Consider the following 17382-nt stretch of genomic DNA (forward strand, 5'->3'; position numbering starts at 1 on the left):
TGCCTGCCACATTGCTGATGTTCGGTGGATGCCTGTTGAATCTAAAGAACAGATAATGGTGAGGCCAGGGAACTTCAGAAAAGGATTTCCGAAGGAGGGGATTCCATTTAAGCTGTAATGAACGTGAGGTGGGTGGCTAGGTGAGGAGCAAGGGAGAGCATGCTAGAGGTGAATTACTGGGGCCGAGACTGGGGTATACTGTGGCCTGTTTGAGGTCTGCAGGTGCTGCCAGGGCTGGTTCAGGGCTAGAAGTTAGGGTAGTGATGGGATAGAAGGTGGCTAAAATCCAAAAAAAGGAATGGAGGTGCCAAATGATGAGAGAATTTTATTTCTTTCTTTTTTAAAGTTTATTTATTTTGAGAGAGACAGAGAGCGGGGCAGAGGATCGGAAGTGGGCTCTCGTGAACCTCGAGATCATGACCTGAGCCGAAGCTGGACGCTTAACCGACTGAGCCACCCAGGCACCCCGAGAGAGTTTTTATTTTATGCCAGAATCATTAATATTATTGAAAGGCATTTCCTTTGAGGAATTTAAAATTGAAGAATTGTAGGCAAGAGGGTAATATAATCAAGTGTGTGTTTTAAATAAATTACTCAAGCTGTCACTAGGCATGCATGGAGAGAGAGAGATGCGAAGTTGATTTCAAAATAGTTTGGGAGAGAAGATGGGACTTAAACCAAGATGGATCAGAGAGGAGAGATTAAGACGAGAGATGTTTGTTTCTTGGACTCTAGACTTGATGAATGATTTCAAAGGGGACAAGTTTAGGGAGAGAAAGGAGGAGTTAGGGATGACATCTGGATTTGATAATTTGGCAGCTGAGAGGTTGTTAGTGCTATTCACCAGAAAAACAGTTTCAGTGGGAGATTTCAGTTATGGACATGTTAAGCTTGCACTGTTTGGGGAACACCAAAGAGGGGGTCCGGCTTAGTTCAGTAAACGTTCATTGTGCAACTAGTATGTGTCGGGCACTGTTCTAGATACTTGGTGTGTTAGTGAACAAAACAAAGATCTATCTATCATCTTCCTCCAGCAAGAGGAAACAGACACTAATCATCATAAGTAAACCTTGTATTAGCACATGATAAATTCTATGGAGAAAACTAGAGCAGGATGGGGATCAGCAGTGCGGTGGGCGTGGGGGGACAAACGCCGTCTAAAATAGAATGATCTGGGTGGGCCTAAATGAGAAGGTGAGATTTCATCAAGGACATGAAGGAGCTGGGTATCTGGCGGTAAGATATTGCAGGAAGGGTGAAGTGAACAGCTATACAAAAAGGCCCTAGGGCCAGAGAAGGGGTGAGAGAAAAGATGGAGGCCAAAGAGGTAATGGGGGTGGAGGGGTAATGATACAGGCCTTTGGACACTTGTAGGGACTTAGGCTTTTACTAAACAGGATAGAGGTTTCAGGGTTTTAGGCAGTGATTGCATCTGGCTTAAATTCAAAGTGATTGCTGGTTGCTGTGTTAAAATAGATTGGGTGTGGGAGTGTGCAAGTCGTTTCTAGGACTGGAGAGATCTCAGATGGAGATACAAATTTCCACATCCCTGTAACAGAGGTTATAGAAACGCCTCAGATTCATTTTGGGGACAAAGTGGGGTCTAAAACACTTATTTAAAGAGGTCCTGTTGTTTAATTTCCAGGAGTGAGTGATATCAGCCAGAAAGAAGTGAAAGGCTTTGTGAAGCGGGCAAAGAAGGGGTGTTACTGCTGGGGGCAGGTGCCCGGGATTCCATGGGGTTGTAAGGGCCGCGGATGACTCTTCCAAGCTTTTGCTCTCCTGTGTTGCAGTAAGCACCTACACCTTGGTGGTGGGCCCACTCGCCTTTTGCTTTGCGCGGATCCAGCACAGGAGATGCGCGGCGGCGCCCAGAGCGCGGCACTGAAGAGCTAATCTAGCCGACAGGACAAACACGAATAAACAGGTGGAGGGATTACTGACGAAATCATAGCGGACTGTCGCCCTCTGGGCTCTTCTCTGCTTGGTTCTCACCAAACACCCGCGCCTGAGCCAGAATCCACTGCACCTAGGCCGCAGCGTCCTAGTTTGGTTCCCTCTGTGCTCGAGCCCCAAGCTCCACCTAGAGAGAGGGAAAAGGCCCGCCCCCATAGAAGCACCAATCCCGTTCGCCTGTTCCTTTCTCATCTCCAATTAGCTTAGAGGGTGTGGTCGTCACGCCAGCCTCATCCTACCGTCGATTGGCCGGCGTCTGCCTGGTGCGAGTGGTCCTAGCCAATCAGAGACCGTCAGTCCACCCCGCGAGCCCACGAGAAGCGGCGCGAGAGCCAGGGACCCGTTGAGATGGGCGGGATGTGGGCGTGGCATCATGAACTGGGCCCGCCTACGCCCCGCCCCACCCGCCGCGCCTCTTGGCTTTAATCTTTTGCTGTGTGCGGGCGGGTGTCCACCGGAGGTATACCGGGAGGTGAGCACCGATCCCCCGGACCCGCCGCCCGCCGCCAGAATGGAGTTCGTGAAGTGCTTGGGGCGCCCCGAGGAGTTCTACAACCTATTGCGCTTCCAGATGGGGGGCCGGCGGAAGGTGATACCCAAGATGGACCAGGTGGGCCGAGCATCCCTGCATCCTGGCTGGGGCGGGGCGGCTGCGCGCGGCGCCGGGCCTGAGGCCTGGCCGACCCGGCCCAAAATCCTGGGCGGAGGGTGCGGCGAGCGGGTGCCAAACGCCTCAGGCGCCCTTCTTCCCTCGGGGCGGCAGACCCCCGCCCCTTCTGGCGGCCCCACCGGCCCAGCCTAACTCTGCTTTCCTAACCCCAAATGGGGCCCAGGTGGTAGGCCTCCTCTTCCCTCTCCAACCCTACCCCAGGTTGTCTTGATGTTTCTGCTCTTTCAAGACATTGCTTGCCAGGTCGTTTTTCTTCACTTTTCCGTCTGTCCTTGAGCATTGATGTTATCTGTGTCTTAACTGGTGATTGCAAAATTGAGATTGTGTGGGTAGATTAAGTGGGGGAGGACCTGTGAGAGAATTTGGTGAATGTAAAAAGCTATGCAGATATTGTCCCAGTACCTTTTCTGGAATGAAACCTTGCTCATCCTTCCAGTTTTCGGTTACATCACTTCTTCTATAAGCTTCCCTCACTTTCCTCGGGTCTGATCAATCCCTTATTCTCCAGTGCTTCTTAGGTTTTTTTTTATAACACATATTTACTCTTCCAAGCTCTTTAGTTACCTGCATGTCTGTCGTTTAGCAACATTGTTGGTTGCTTGAAGGCCAGACTTGGTTTTATTTATTTATATTTCATCTGCCTCATTCTTGTATCCTTTGTTAACTGAATGCTTACAAAGGTATTTATTCCAACAAGAAACTTACTCTTAAGTGATTAGTGGATGAATAAATACATTCAGCCGAATTAGTGGGTTGTATCAAAAGTTTTAAATTCTTTTTGCCAATGGAAACATCACACATACTATTTTTTGCTTAAATGCACTCTTAATTGGTGTCCTTTATTAAGTAAACACTTTAAATTTCCCATCAGAAAAATTTTTTTCATAACTCAGGATCCATGTCATCCTTCAGGGTCTAGCTTCAGTCAGTGCCACCCCTAGTGACCATTCAGCAGACATTTTTAAACACCTGTTTTGTGCTAGATGTTATGGTGGGTGCACCGTGGCAGGATGTCATGCACAGACAAATAGGACACACAAAATGCTTCCCATCTTGTCAAGTGAATAAGACTTTGGAAGACTGTTCACAGAAAATTTAGAAAAGCACCATAACAAGTTACCTGTGAAACTCCCTCAACCATTTTCTCTAGTACTGCTTACCTTATATCGGCCCCACAGTCTTGTATGGTGGCCCCCAAATCCCTTTCAGATCCAAGATTCTATATTTGATTCTGGATTTTTAAGCTATTTGGATGTAGAAATCTTGTTCGATGTACCTTTGGTGAATTAATGAATAAAAGGTGGGTACACTACCCCCAAGAAACCTCTAGTGTTTTAAACAAGATAAACTTAAGTAAATGTGGCAGAATATAGTAAATGCATAAGGACATTTATAAAAGGGAAAAATCACTTCTGGCTGGGACAGGGGAGTCCTTTTTTGAGGGATGCTCCTGTGCCTTGTTCAGTAGGTATTTAATTAGAGATTCTTACTGAGAGTTTTTGGAGCTTTCCTGAAATTATTTGCAAATATTTATGTTATTGTACATTTGTGTGTTTTGAGAGAACAGTGTCCACTATTATCCTATCCTTCTGGGATCTGTGACCCAAAACGCATAGTCACTGCTTTACAAACCAGTTTGTACAGTCTCCTGGGCACTACCTGTGACAAGTAGTTCACTGCCTCTGGAGACTTGCCCACTTCACCCCCCAGACATTTTTCGATTTTAGCAAGTGCTACCTTCTAGTACAGTAAGCAGGATTGTTTTCACTCTGTTCTCCCCCTGGAGCCAGGGTCTAATCCATGTTTGTAATCCAGCACTTGACATATTTTAAGAGAACTCTCCTGTTCTTAGTAGGAACACTGATAGCCAGGCCAAATATTCTATGTTCTTCCTTTAGTTATTCCTTATATGTTTTTCTTTCCAGATCATTTACCAGCCTGTTCTCTCTCCCTTTAAAGTCTAGTGTCCAAAGTTGAACAGTACTCTTTCGGGTTGGTCTGCGCATTTCAGAACTTTAAATTCCTTCTTTATGGATGCAGTATTTCTATGTAACATAGTTGAAGACTGCTTTCACTTTAAAAAATGTATTTTAATTATAAAATATTTCAAGCAAGTAGAAAAATACTGAAAAAACTCTAACAAACCATTTTCTATTTCCAAGATTAACTATATCGTATAGTAAGTGTTTGCTATATTTGCTTCATCTTTTTTTTCTTAAGAAATAAAAGGGCCATATACAACTAAAGTCCTTTTCTCCATCTTACCTCCCTGTCACATTCACTGTCTTTTTTAGGCAGTCTCATCATGCTGTGGGCTTAGAATTGGGGTCAGTCAGATTCCTAATTGCACTTGTTCAAGACCTTTTATTCCATCTTGATGCCCTGATGAAACACTTCAAAAAAAATACATATATATATATGTGTGTGTGTGTGTGTGTGTGTGTGTGTGTGTGTGTGTATATATATATATATATATATATAATGTTTTATTTATTCATTTTTGAGAGGTGGTGGAGGAGCAGAGAGAGAGGGAGACACAGAATCTGTAGTGGGCTCTGTGCTGACAGCAGAGAGCCCAATATGGGGCTCGCGACCTGAGCTGGAGTCCGATGCTTAACCGACTGAGCCACCCAGGTGCCCCTGTGCTGAAACACTTTTTAAACCTCGATCTTTACCTTTTAGATAAAGGGTTTCATAATAATGGCTAACGTTTATTGAGCTCTTTGTGTGTGCCAAGCATTATTTTATACACCTCCTTGCATCTATTTTTTAAACCTTCCAGTAATCTTATGAGGAAGGTACTGTTATTTTTACTGTTTTATAGATGAAGAGCAGAGACATAGAGAGGTTAATTAATTGCCTGAGGTCTAGTTATTCAGGGGTGGAGCCTGTCTTTGACTCTGGCTGTCTGACTGCAGAGCTCATTCTCTAAACCCCACCATGCTGCTTATCAGTCAAGTGTTGGACCACAGAGACGCCTCAAACAGAGGATTATCCAGATTCAGCTAAAATTGACCCACTTGAGTGTGATGGACACAGGGTGGAAAATGCCCACTCTGATGTGTTCACAATCTAATGGAGAATAGGTGTACAAAAGTAAGATAGCCTAGGGAGTGCCAAGTATTCTTAAGTACATTTTGATTTCAGGAAATTTTAGTGAAATTAGAAATGTTTTAGAGGGAAAAGTTTTCAGAAAACACAGGAAAAGTACTTTGTAAACCGTTAGATTTAGTTTAGTGGGGAGGATCTTCAGTAAAAGCTACCATGGGCCAGGTTATATAGGACTAAGCATGATGTGTGTGGGATGATGAGGAAACCAACTTGGCTGAAATGAAAGAGTGAAAGCTAGAAGTATAAAATTCATTAAGTGCATGTGGGAGTCCAAAAGCTGAGCTGTGATCAGTAAAGCAGGTGATGGTTAAGAGCAGAACTGTGACACAATGAAAGCAACATTTTTGGAACACAAATTCGACGTGGGTGGGATTGGGAAGAAATTATATTGTGAGTTAGAATAATCAAATTAATAATGATAATGATTACCTAATAATAACAATGGACATCATTTATTGTGTTCTTATGTTTGCCAGGCACTACGCTGAGCTCTTCAAGTCTGTTATCTCAGTGTATTAGGTTAGCTTTTGCTGAGTAACAAACCATTCCAAAACTGAGGGACTTAATTCTGGAGACTGGTTACACACCAATGTGAATGTATTTAACACTGCTGAACTGAACACTTAAAAATGGTTAAGGTGATAAACTTTATGTATATTTTACCACAATTTACAAAAAAAACTCAGTGACTCAAAATATCAACAACTTTAGTTCATAGTCATCTGAGAGAGCTCGGGAGTTCTACTAGTCCCGGCCAGTTTGGTTGATTTCTTCTGGGCTTGCTCAGCTGGCTGGCTGGCTTATGGCTGGGCCATCTGGTGGTTAGCAGGCTGTAGGCTGCAGTGTTAAGGGGAGACCAGGCCATATGCGTCTCATCATCCAGCAGGCTAGCCCTTGGCTTCTGCATGGCAGCTGGAGTTTTCAAGCCTCTGTTGGAATCACATTTGCTACTGTTTTATTGACCAAAAATAGTCACAAGGGAACCCAGATTCAAGGATGTGGAGAAAAACCGTATCCCCTGATGGAAAGAGCCATAAACTCCTGTGGCCAGTTTGTAACTCATCACACTTAGTCAATCTTGACAACAGCCCTAAAGTGAGAAGTATTATTATTACTGCTATTTTACAGATTAGGAAACAGTGGCATAAAGCAATCAGATAAATTCAAAGTCACCTGGCTTGTAAGAAGTGGATCCAGGATGCCAACTCAGGCTAGTCTGAAAACCTCCATGCTTCTAGTTTGCCCTGGATGAAGAGCTTAGGTTTGACTGGCCTCAGATAGCTGATTAGATCCCACCACTGTCACTCCTGGCACGTCCCAGATACTCTATAATTCCTAGTTCCTTTCTTCCCTTCTTAATCTGATGTAGATTAGCTTCCTTTCCTTTCCTTTCCTTTCCTTTCCTTTCCTTTCCTTTCCTTTCCTTTCCCCCTCTTTCCTTCTGTGCCTCTCTCTTTCCCTCTCTCCCTCTCTCCCTCTCTCCCTTCTTCTCTTCCTTCCCAAATATGTGACCACCAATTGCATGTCAGATATCATTTTAGGTGCTGAAGATATAACAGCAAACAAGATAGGTGAAGACCTTGCTTTTATGAGCCTTACTTACATGCTAGAGGAAGAGAGAGAGAATGAAAAAAAGCAAATACAGTTCACCCTTGAACTACGTGAGTTTGAACTGCACAGATTTACTTATACATGGATTTTTTTGATAAATGCAGTACAGTACTATAAATGTATTTTCTCTTATGATTTCCTTTGTTTGTTTATTTATTTTACACGTTTATTTATTATTGAGAGACAGAGAGACACAGAGCATGAGCAGGGGAGGGGCCAAGAGATGGAGAGACACAGAATCCGAAGCAGGCTCCAGGCTCCGAGCTGTCAGCACAGAGGCCAAAGCTGGGCTCGAACTCACAAACCATGAGATCGTGACCTGAGCCGAAGTCGGACGCTTAACCGACTGAGCCACCCAGGCGCCCCATTAAGTTTGTTTATTTTTGAGAGAGAGAGAGATAGCGCTAGTGGAGGAGGGGCAGAGAGGGGGACAGAGGATCTCAAGCAGGCTCTGCTGTGCTGACAGCAGAGAGTCCAGTGTGGGGCTCGAACTCACAAACTGAGGTCATGACCTGAGCTGAAGTCCGATACTTAACCAACTGAGCCACTCAGGTGTCCCCCCCAACCTTAGGATTTTCTTAATAACATTTTCTTTTCTCAAACTTACACATATGACATACGAAATTATTTGTTAACTGACTTTATGCTATCAGTAAGGCTTTTGGTCATCAGTAGGTTAATAGTAGTTAAGATTTTGGGGAATCAAAAGTTATATGCAGATTTTCTACAATGTGGGGGTTAGCACCCCTTACCCCAGAGTCTAGAGACTTGACTTCTCTCATTCTCAAGTCTCCTCTATAAAATAAGAGTGTTGGAGAAAATGGTAGCCTTGGTTATTCCTAGAGAGAGAAGTGATAAGGAGGTAGGAGAAAGACCTTCCACGCTATTATCTCTTGATTTTCTTTTTAAGTGAGACTCTTCTAGCTCCAAGATTTGATGAACAATACAGTATAATATTATTTGTTTTGTTGCCTGCAGCTTTTCTGAGTCCTTTTTAAGCCCAAAGAGCCATTAAAAAAGAAAATAGTTAAACAGAGGAAACAGGACCATACGTTTTCCTTAGCTTAACGTGATCTTAGTTTCTCTCTTAATTAACAAAGAAACTGGGGGGAAATGTACACTTCATAGATATTGAAGGCTGACTATTTCTGTCACAAAAGGATTTGGCTGTAGGATTCAGGGTTCAGTAAACTTAATTTATACTGAATTTTTAGGAGCATTTCAGTAAATAGGGACTTGCTGCCACCTGCAAGTTGTATGACATCACTCAGAGGGGCACATAGTGGAAAAAGCAGATGTTTCATAATGATTCATTTCTGGCTTCTATCAAGTCTAAATCCTGACTCTTAGCTAAATAACTTTTGGTAACTTAAGCTCCAGGCAGCAGTTTCTTCATCTATAAAGTAGAAATATTGATCACAGGCCGTTGGCCACAATTTCCCAACTGGCAAATGATCTGAAAATGAGGAGCGTTTTCATAAATGTGGCTCAAGATCATTTGGCAGCAAACCTGCCCTGAATCAAAATGATCCTGGCTTAGTATATTCACACTGCTGTGCAGAAGAAATATTAACAATTAATTATGGGACGTTACTCCATAACAACCGAGGCTGTATATGCGTCTTATTGCCTGCTTTCTACAACACTAAAAATTCTGAATTCTGCACACATCTGGCCATGAAGATTCGATGTAGGTGGGTGTAGGTCTGTAATATCTTCCTTAAAGCGTTTTGTACGGGTAAAAGGTAATGTCTGTATTGTGCTTAGCACGTAGTATCTGCCCAACATATGGTAGTTATTAATCTTATTGTTACATAAATTTGGCTCCGTGTGTAGGGTTTCTCCCTATTCTGAGCGATCTGTGTTAAAGTCTTAAGGAAAGCTGTCAGAAAGGTTGGTAGCTTGTGGAACTTGAGGAGGCTGGAGCCCCAGTCCTGGAAGCTCAGTCTTGCACTTCTGGCCACTGCACACTCTTCCTCCAAATGCCCTTCATCCCTGTTTTCTCTTACTTGAGAGTTCTCTGGAGTGTACTTCATCTCAGACAGCAATGGACAATGTCAGGAGGCTCTAGGGACAGGCAGCAGTTAGCCCTAGACTTTTTTCCCACCCTCCCCTGCCTGCCAACTCATGCGAATCAAGCAGTGGAAATTTTTATAGTGAGCAGAGTTTTTTCCAGTGTTTAGTAGTTAGAGCTTCCTATATCTTCTTGATAATTTGAAGAACTTACTGTTCAGAGCGAGGAACTGAAACAAATAGGTGGCCAAAAAAGAGTGATGGAAGGAGATAGGGAAGGGAGTTATTGACTTTGTTATAAGAGTGGAGGAGGTGTTGGTAAGGAGGGGTGGGTAGTATTCTTTAAGGTTGCTGCTGTCTAGCTTTTTAATGGAACTCATGGTTGGAAATCAGCCCCAAAGCCATTAGGTATAGCTGAGGATTAAAACATTTGGCAGTGCGGAGAAAGGCATCATTGTGGCCTGGTAACAACAGTTTATGTGGAGAGCTTGCCATGGAGATCAGTAATAGCTGTTGTTCTGTTTCTTTTGTTTCATTGTGAAGCCTTGCCTCTCCACACTTGAGAGGGAAGGAGTTGGTGAATGGTTTTTAAATACTCTGAATGTATTCATTTATTCATCAAACCTTCACTGAGTATTTTTATATGCCAGACACTGCACTAAATGATTTTACTAATATACAGTACTCAGTAAATATTAATTTTTATTAATAATTAAAGTTTTAAAAAAATGTTTATTTATTTTTGAGAGAAAGAGAGACAGAGAGTGTGAGCAGGGGAGGGGCATAGAGAGAGAGGGAGACACAGAATCCAAAGCAGGCTCCAGGCTCTGAGCCATCAGCACAGAGCCCCACACAGGGCTCAAACCACAAACCACCTGAGCCAAAGTCAGAGGCCTAACCAATTGAGCCACCCAGGCACCCCTTTACTAATATTTTTTTTAATTGAACATTTTTTTAATTGAACTGAAATGAAATTCTCATGAGTATATGACTTTTTTTTAAAGGTTAACTCTCTTGACAGTATGATATGCATCCATGATAGGAAATTTAGTTAATATACACATATGAAAAGGACATGGGTCCGCTGGGGTTCAGGGTTCATTGTTAACATTCCAAAGTGGTATATCCAACTAGTGATATGCCATATGTATATTTTTAACCACTGTCCTGTTTGATATTTCAAATGTTTCCTTCTCTTACAAAGACAGTGAGGAGACTGGGGTTGGAGGGAGAGTAAGTACATGGAAACTCTGTACTTCGCACTGAATTCTCTTGTGAACGTAAAATAGCTCTAAAATTAAAGTCTGTAAAACACACACATACACACACAGTCAGCAATTCTTTGAGATGTGCTTGAATTGAAAACATGGCTTTTTTTTTTTCCTGGAGAAATGATTCTCGTTTTTCTTAGGGAAGAGTAAAGTTCAGGAAGCAGCTCATTACAGCTCACTAGTTTGAAAGAGAAAGAGGATTAGAAATATTAAAAGTAACAGCTAGCTTTCCAGGGGATAGAAGACGTTCAACAGGTGTTAAAAGCCAGAGGTGGACAGTAAAGTGGGAGAAACAGGTTTTATTCAGAAAAACTAAAGGGGAAAAGAGACCCCAGTATAGACTTGGGCTCAATTTCGAATACGACAAGGAAGAGTGGGAATTTCTAGCCAAGGAGCAGAGTGAAGGGGTCGGTGGATGGAAAATGACTGAGATGAAACATCTGGGGTGAGGGGCGTTCTAGCTAAAGGATCTAACCTAAAGGGATTCTTGCTGGAGGCAGGCCAGGGCGATGGGATGATGGGAGATGAGGAACCCTGCAGGACGGTCAAGGTGATCGGTAGCAGGATTATTGCTAAAATTGGGCGTTGCGGGGATAGGCACAAGCACAGAAATGTAAGGTTCAGAGCCCGACTTAAGTTTGGTCAAGGAGAGGTTCTGTCATCAGGAGGAAAAGCCAGCTTGGCAGAGGGGACAGGGCTCCGCCAGCCATCAGAGGGTTCTGCGGGCTCGGGGAAGACCGGGAGGAAGGTGGGGGTGGTGGAGGGGTCTCCCGCCTGGGGCCTCGGGGGGGCGGGGCTGACCTCAGGTGGGCGGTGCCCCCCTCCCCCCCCCCCCCCCCCCCACTGGGTGGGCGGGGCGGGCGGAGGCGCGCAGCCGCTGGGCCTACCGCTGGCCTGGTGGGGTGGAGGGAGAGCCCGCCCCGCCCTCTGGGGCGCGCCTCCCGGATCGGCTCGGGTCTATGGAGGAAAAATTCTACGCCAGCCCTGCGATTTCCATGGCCGCAGCCGCCTGCGGCACCAAGGCCATGTCCCTGTTCAAGCGGACCTTGGTGCTGAGCCCCGCCGCGGCGCCCCGGGGTACGGGCGCAGGCTCCCCGCCACGCGGCTGCCCCTTGCCTCCCGCCGCCTGGCCCTCCAAGGACTGGCCGCGCGGAGAGGGCGTCTGCGGCAGGCTGCGGAGCCCGCCGGTGGCCGGCCGCCTGCCCCATTCCCACTCCTGCTCCGCCGCGTCTCCCACCGCCGTGTGTCTTCTCTGCCCGCAGGATTCGCTCAGCAGCAGCTTGAAAACTTGCTACAAGTATCTCAATCAGACTAGTCGCAGTTTCGCAGCTGTCATCGAGGCGCTGGATGGGGAAATGCGGTGAGTGGCCAGACAGCTCCTTTTTGCTTGGGGCAAGAAGGCTTTTCCAGGGGACTTTGAGCCACTCGAAGCTACTTTCTGACAGTCCCTATCATTGCAGTCTCCGCTTGTGGCTCAGCTAGAACGTGCCCCACTCATGCCCCACCTGAGTGAAGGCAGTGTCTCGTTGGAACACCCATGTATTTACTTTAGAATGCCCTTCCAGGCAGTTAGCCATCCAGTAGTTGCCCTGTGGGCCCAGCTTCAGGGAAGCGGGGAGGAAGGGGGGGGGGGGGGGAGTGGATGGTGGTGTTTATTAACTTTTTTTAGTCCTGGCAGCCGAACCTGTCTCTGAGGAGGTCATGCATTTTTTTTCTTGGCTTCCCTTATGCTGCTTTGCAATTCTAGTATATGGGATTAATTCTTCCCAAGTTGCTGCTGTGCAGGCTGCATACATGAACCTAGACCAATTGCCTTGGTGTATGATAGCATTTATACCTAGAAGTTACAGCGTCTTTTGACATTTTAATCTGCAAAATATTTGCTCCATGTAAACACTTGGTTTGCTGATCTTTGTATGGTTGTTCTACAGTAGTTAAATGTAACTCATTCTGGGAGTAGTTGTGACATCCAGCTGCTAGGTTTTTTATTTCGTGTTTTATAAATAAACCACTGAAGTCCATTGCTCCCATCTAAGAAAAGAAAGCTGAGATGGCTCATTAAGTACAAAAGGGTTTGGCTCTCCTTTCAGAGTTCTTTAGAGGTAAGGCTATAGGAGGTTTGCATTCATGACATGTTATTTTAAAATACGTATCTTTGGATGTTTATCTGTTACATTAATAGTTCTTCCATTTTTTACAGCCATGCGGTATGCATATTTTACCTGGTCCTCCGGGCTCTGGACACTCTGGAAGATGACATGACCATCAGTGTAGAAAAAAAGGTCCCACTGTTGCACAACTTCCACTCTTACCTTTATGAACCAGACTGGCGGTATATGGAGAGCAAGGAGAAGGATCGACAAGTGCTAGAGGACTTCCCAACGGTAGTGGAATTACAAATGTCTTCTGCCTATGGTTGTGTTGATAACTGATGATATAGTTGGCTGCTAGCCCCCATACCTGGAGAGAGCAGTGAAATAAGCAGTCTGAGGACAGTGTCATATACTGTGCTGGGTAAGAACTCTGGTAGCCAAGACTCTGAAGCCAGACTGCCACCTCTTCCACTTAGTATCCGGTGCTTAGTGATGTAGCCTGTCTAAACGTCAGTGTCTTCATCTATAGAGATAATAATACTACCTACCCATAGTATTGCTGTGAGATTTCTAAGATTTAACACAGGTTAGAATGGTGTTAGCTTCTATTATTGTTACCAGTATGTTGCTCGGAAGTCCAGTATTTCCTTCTTCAGAAAGGTACATTCTAAATCCAGTGTGGTAAAAGATGGATTCTCAGGCTCGTTCACAAAACCCGTTGCCATGTAATATAGCCGAAGGCTTCTGGTACCCTTAACCTGGTAGTGTGGATGTGTTGTTCTTGATGTTGTTCTTGATGGGTAGTCGCCATGGGGTAGGGAGCAGGCTCTTAGCAGCTGGGGTGAGGACTGACAAGCACAATGATGCCCTGCCACTTATGGCCTTTGTCTGTGCCTTGGTTTCCTCATTTGTAAAGTTAAGAGCTCTCAGAATTGATAAGTGCATATGTATAAAGTACTTAGGGACACCCGGATGGCTCAGTTGGTTGAGTGTCCACCTCTTGGTTTCAGCTCAGGTCATGATCCCAGGGTCATGAGACAGAGCCCAGCATTGGGCTCCATGCTGAGGGTGGAGCCTACTTCAGATTGTCTCTCTCTATCTGTCTATCTCTCCTACTCTCCCTCTGCCTCTGTCTCCCACTCACGCTCCCTCTCTAAAATAAAATAAATAAATGAAAATAAAGTACTTAGAAGATTGCTTGCTGCATACTAAGTATTCTATAAATACTAGGTGTTTAGTCCATTCTGTTGGAGTAAAGTGGGTTATAATTAAACTCTTGAGCTTTAGAAAATTGACAAGTTTATGTTACACGTGTCATTAGGTCTTTTCTGGAATTTGCATGTCTTATCACACAAATAAGTGTTTCTTTCATATCTTATAAATAAAGGTTTGATTTAGCGAAGTCTCATGTTCTCTAAGAGCCCAAAGAAGCCCTTCTTTTTATGCACAATTTCTAGAATCTGGGGGGAAGAATAGTCCTCACGTGGCTGTTGCCACTGAAACAGGTCTATATTCCAGTGGGGAGGCGAGGAATCCACCCATTACAGAAGAATGTTTGAGAAACTCCTTGGGTGAGGAAGGGCTATTTCAGAGTACTGAGATCATACCTTCACTGTCAAAGACAAAAATAAAATACGGTATGATTCAAACCAAAAGAGAAAGTCTGTGAGGAATTATTAGGTGGAGCTGATCCAGTGCACTGCTATGATACAAGAGAGGAAGAAGAACCTGGGACGCATAATTAGGTGAGGAATTAGAGCTCTCACCTAGAGAGGGTACCAGTGATTTGACTCTCCCAGGATACCTCTCACATGAGCAGAGCTTGGGTTTCCTCTGACTGGAAATCCACAGACATTCACTGATGAGCTTGTGACACTCCACTAATGCAGAGAAAGTGCTGCAGACAGAGTCCCAGAGCCTTTATTTATTTATTTGTTTATTTTTGAGAGAGAGAGAGAGAGAGAGTGCGAGCGGGGAAGGGGCAGAGAGAGAGGGAGACACAGAATCCGAAGCAGGCTCCAGGCCCCGAGCTGTCAGCACAGAACCTGATGTGGGGCTCGAACCCACAAATTGTGAGATCATGACCTGAGCCGAAGTCAGATGCTTAACCAACTGAACCACCCAGGCACCCTGCTCCCAGAGCCTTTATTATTGATGTGTATTCTCACTTTAAAAAGTGATATTCTAGCTAGAGCCTCCAAAACCAAAAAAACCTTCCAAACTACTTTTGACTTGAGTAAATTCATAACAAATAATTTCTAGTCATGGGAAAATGTCATAGGTATTTTAAAAATCAAGGTGCCCCTATCCACTCAGCAAAAATGGATATGAAAATGTGTGAATGCTAGAATAATTTTGGGGGGGGGGTAGAGCTGATAAATGTTTAGATAATTCCAATATGCTTAGAAAACCAAAATCTTCTCCTTTATAAATACTGCGTTGCAATGGAAAAACGACAGTTTGTTCAAGAAAATTGCACCATTAAATCTATCTTTTCCTGTGTTGGGGAGTAGAGTGAGAGCTGACAGGCACTACTGTCCTGAAAGCAGAGACTAGCCCTGGAAGAGGAGAAGGGAGCAGAGAGTACAGGCCAGGCATCATTATTTTGCTGTTGTTAACCCTTTATATCCTTATGAATGTGAAATCTATGGGAGCTAGGTGTTTTGTGAGAGTGTAACTGTGTTTTGTTTTGTTTTTTAATTTTTTTTAGGTTTATTTATTTTGAGAGAAAGAGAGGGAGTGAACAGGGGAGGGGCAGAGAGAGAGAATCCCAAGCAAGCTCCGTGCTGTCAGCCTAGAGCCTGATGCGGGACTCGAACTCATGAACCATGAGATCGTGACCTAAGCTGAAACCAAGAGCCAGACACTTAACCGACTGAGCCGCCCAGGCGCCCTGTGAGAGTGTAATTTTGAATTGGAGGTCCTTTCAGCCTTTTGTTCGGTTGAGATAGAAATATATGGAAATCCACGGTGCCTTACTTTCTTAAGGAAAGGTTTGTGCACATGCTGATCTCTCCCACCATCTCCTTGAAATAAGATGCACAATTTGAAAGGTAAAGCCGTCTGGTTAGGCAGACAGTCAGTTTTGGGCAAGGGCCTAAAGGCAGAATAGATAACTTGGCCTCACTCACACAGTACTGCTCTTTCTTAGACATGGCACACAGCCATTTCTTTTTTTATGTTTTATTATTTACTTTTGAGAGAGAGGGTGTGGGGGAGGGGTAGAGAGAGAGGGAGACAGAGGATCTCAAGCGGGCTCCAAGTTGATAGCAGAGAGCCGGATGCGGGGCTCAAACTCACAAACTGTGGGATCATGACCTGAGCCAAAGTCGGACGCTTAACCGACTGAGGCACCCATGTGCCCCGTACAGTACTGCTCTTAGACTGAAGCAAGGAGGGCCTTACTCTGAGGCAAAAGGGGGGCTCCTCACTCTCAAAGGGGTGGGGGGGGGGTGCCAAGAACTGATGCAGCTCCCCTTCTAGACTATGCTCTGAGTGTCTGGAATTCCCTACCCTCAATTCCCTGAGCCACCGCACCCCTAGGCCTCCTCGTGCTGGGCAGAGTGGTACAGCCTGGGAGTGGGATCAGCGGTCTGCCCTGCATTTCGGAACCAAGTCTTGAGGGAATTGTAAATTCACACCTGAGGCCTTCAGGCTGTTGTGGAGGTATCTCTGTCAAGGCAGGAGAACAGAACGTACTGTTTCACAAGTTACTCTGTTTCACAAGTTACTCGTTTAACAAGCGACTGATAATTTTAAGATAACTTTCATCCCAGGCCATGTGGATTTTAGGCATAAGCCTAGACAGTTCTAAGTGCACACTTCCTCAATGTGTGTGCCTTGAGATTGAACCTGGTATTTTATGCTTTAGTGGTCAATATTTGAAAGTCAGGCTTTCTAGAACTCTCGCTGTACATTATGGATGAGATATCTTTTTCACCTGGTACTAGTGGAAACTAGCAGTCTTCAAGATAACATGGGGTTATTTTTAAATGATAATAGCAATAATAATATTTATTGAGCTGTGAATTAGTTACAAAGTATATTTCATTAGTGATTTACTATTTGTATGATTTTGTGTTAATGTAGTTTTAATATTTAATCACTGGCATATTTCACTGCCCTTTTATTTTTTTATTATATATTTTAATATTTATTTTATTTTTGAGAGAGAGAGAAAACATGCAAGCAGGGGAGGGGCAGAGAGAGGGAGACAGAGGATCCGAAGCAGGCTCTGGGCTGACAGCGGAGAGCCCGATGTGGGGCTCAAACTCAGTGATCCGTGAGATCCTGACCTGAGCTGAAGTCAGACGCTTAACCGACTGAGCCACCAGGCGCCTGCCCCATTTACTGCCTTTTTAAAAATTGGTCAAAAACAGGACTTGGCAAATAAGCGAAGGTAGAATTACCCGGTGTTTTGATCATAACGTCCTGAAATTTATAGGGAATTTTTAGTATAGGTTAATGGAAATGTCTTGCTACCCTTGACCCCTACTTTGGTGTTTGGCCTTTCTCCATTATACTAGCGGATTCACCATGCTATCCTTCCTTCGTGTACTTGAATCACCAGAGTGTGACTCAAGGACCTAGAAATCTGTAGTTGTGAAACACAGTTACCTGGAGGGACAGTAAAAAGTCCTCATGGCTCAGGGCGCCT

The 17382-nt window shown here is 44.5% G+C and overlaps 1 protein-coding gene across 3 annotated transcripts in view; it reads left to right on the plus strand.

Moving 5' to 3' along the window:
- The first annotated feature begins 2307 nt into the window (after positions 1–2307).
- Positions 2308–17382, plus strand: part of FDFT1 (farnesyl-diphosphate farnesyltransferase 1) — a 38006-nt gene continuing 22931 nt past the window's right edge. For 2 of the 3 annotated variants that reach the window (XM_042935039.1, XM_042935040.1), the window contains exons 1-2: positions 11586–11992; positions 12833–13016. In XM_042935039.1, the coding sequence (XP_042790973.1) occupies positions 11592–11992; positions 12833–13016 (585 nt within the window). In that variant the 5' untranslated portion in view covers positions 11586–11591. Of the gene's footprint in view, positions 2567–11585; positions 11993–12832; positions 13017–17382 lie in introns of those variants that run through there. The other variant, XM_042935041.1, reaches the window with a different exon arrangement.

The sequence above is a fragment of the Panthera leo genome, chromosome B1, assembly GCF_018350215.1.
Source record: "Panthera leo isolate Ple1 chromosome B1, P.leo_Ple1_pat1.1, whole genome shotgun sequence".
Taxonomy (NCBI): domain Eukaryota; kingdom Metazoa; phylum Chordata; class Mammalia; order Carnivora; family Felidae; genus Panthera; species Panthera leo.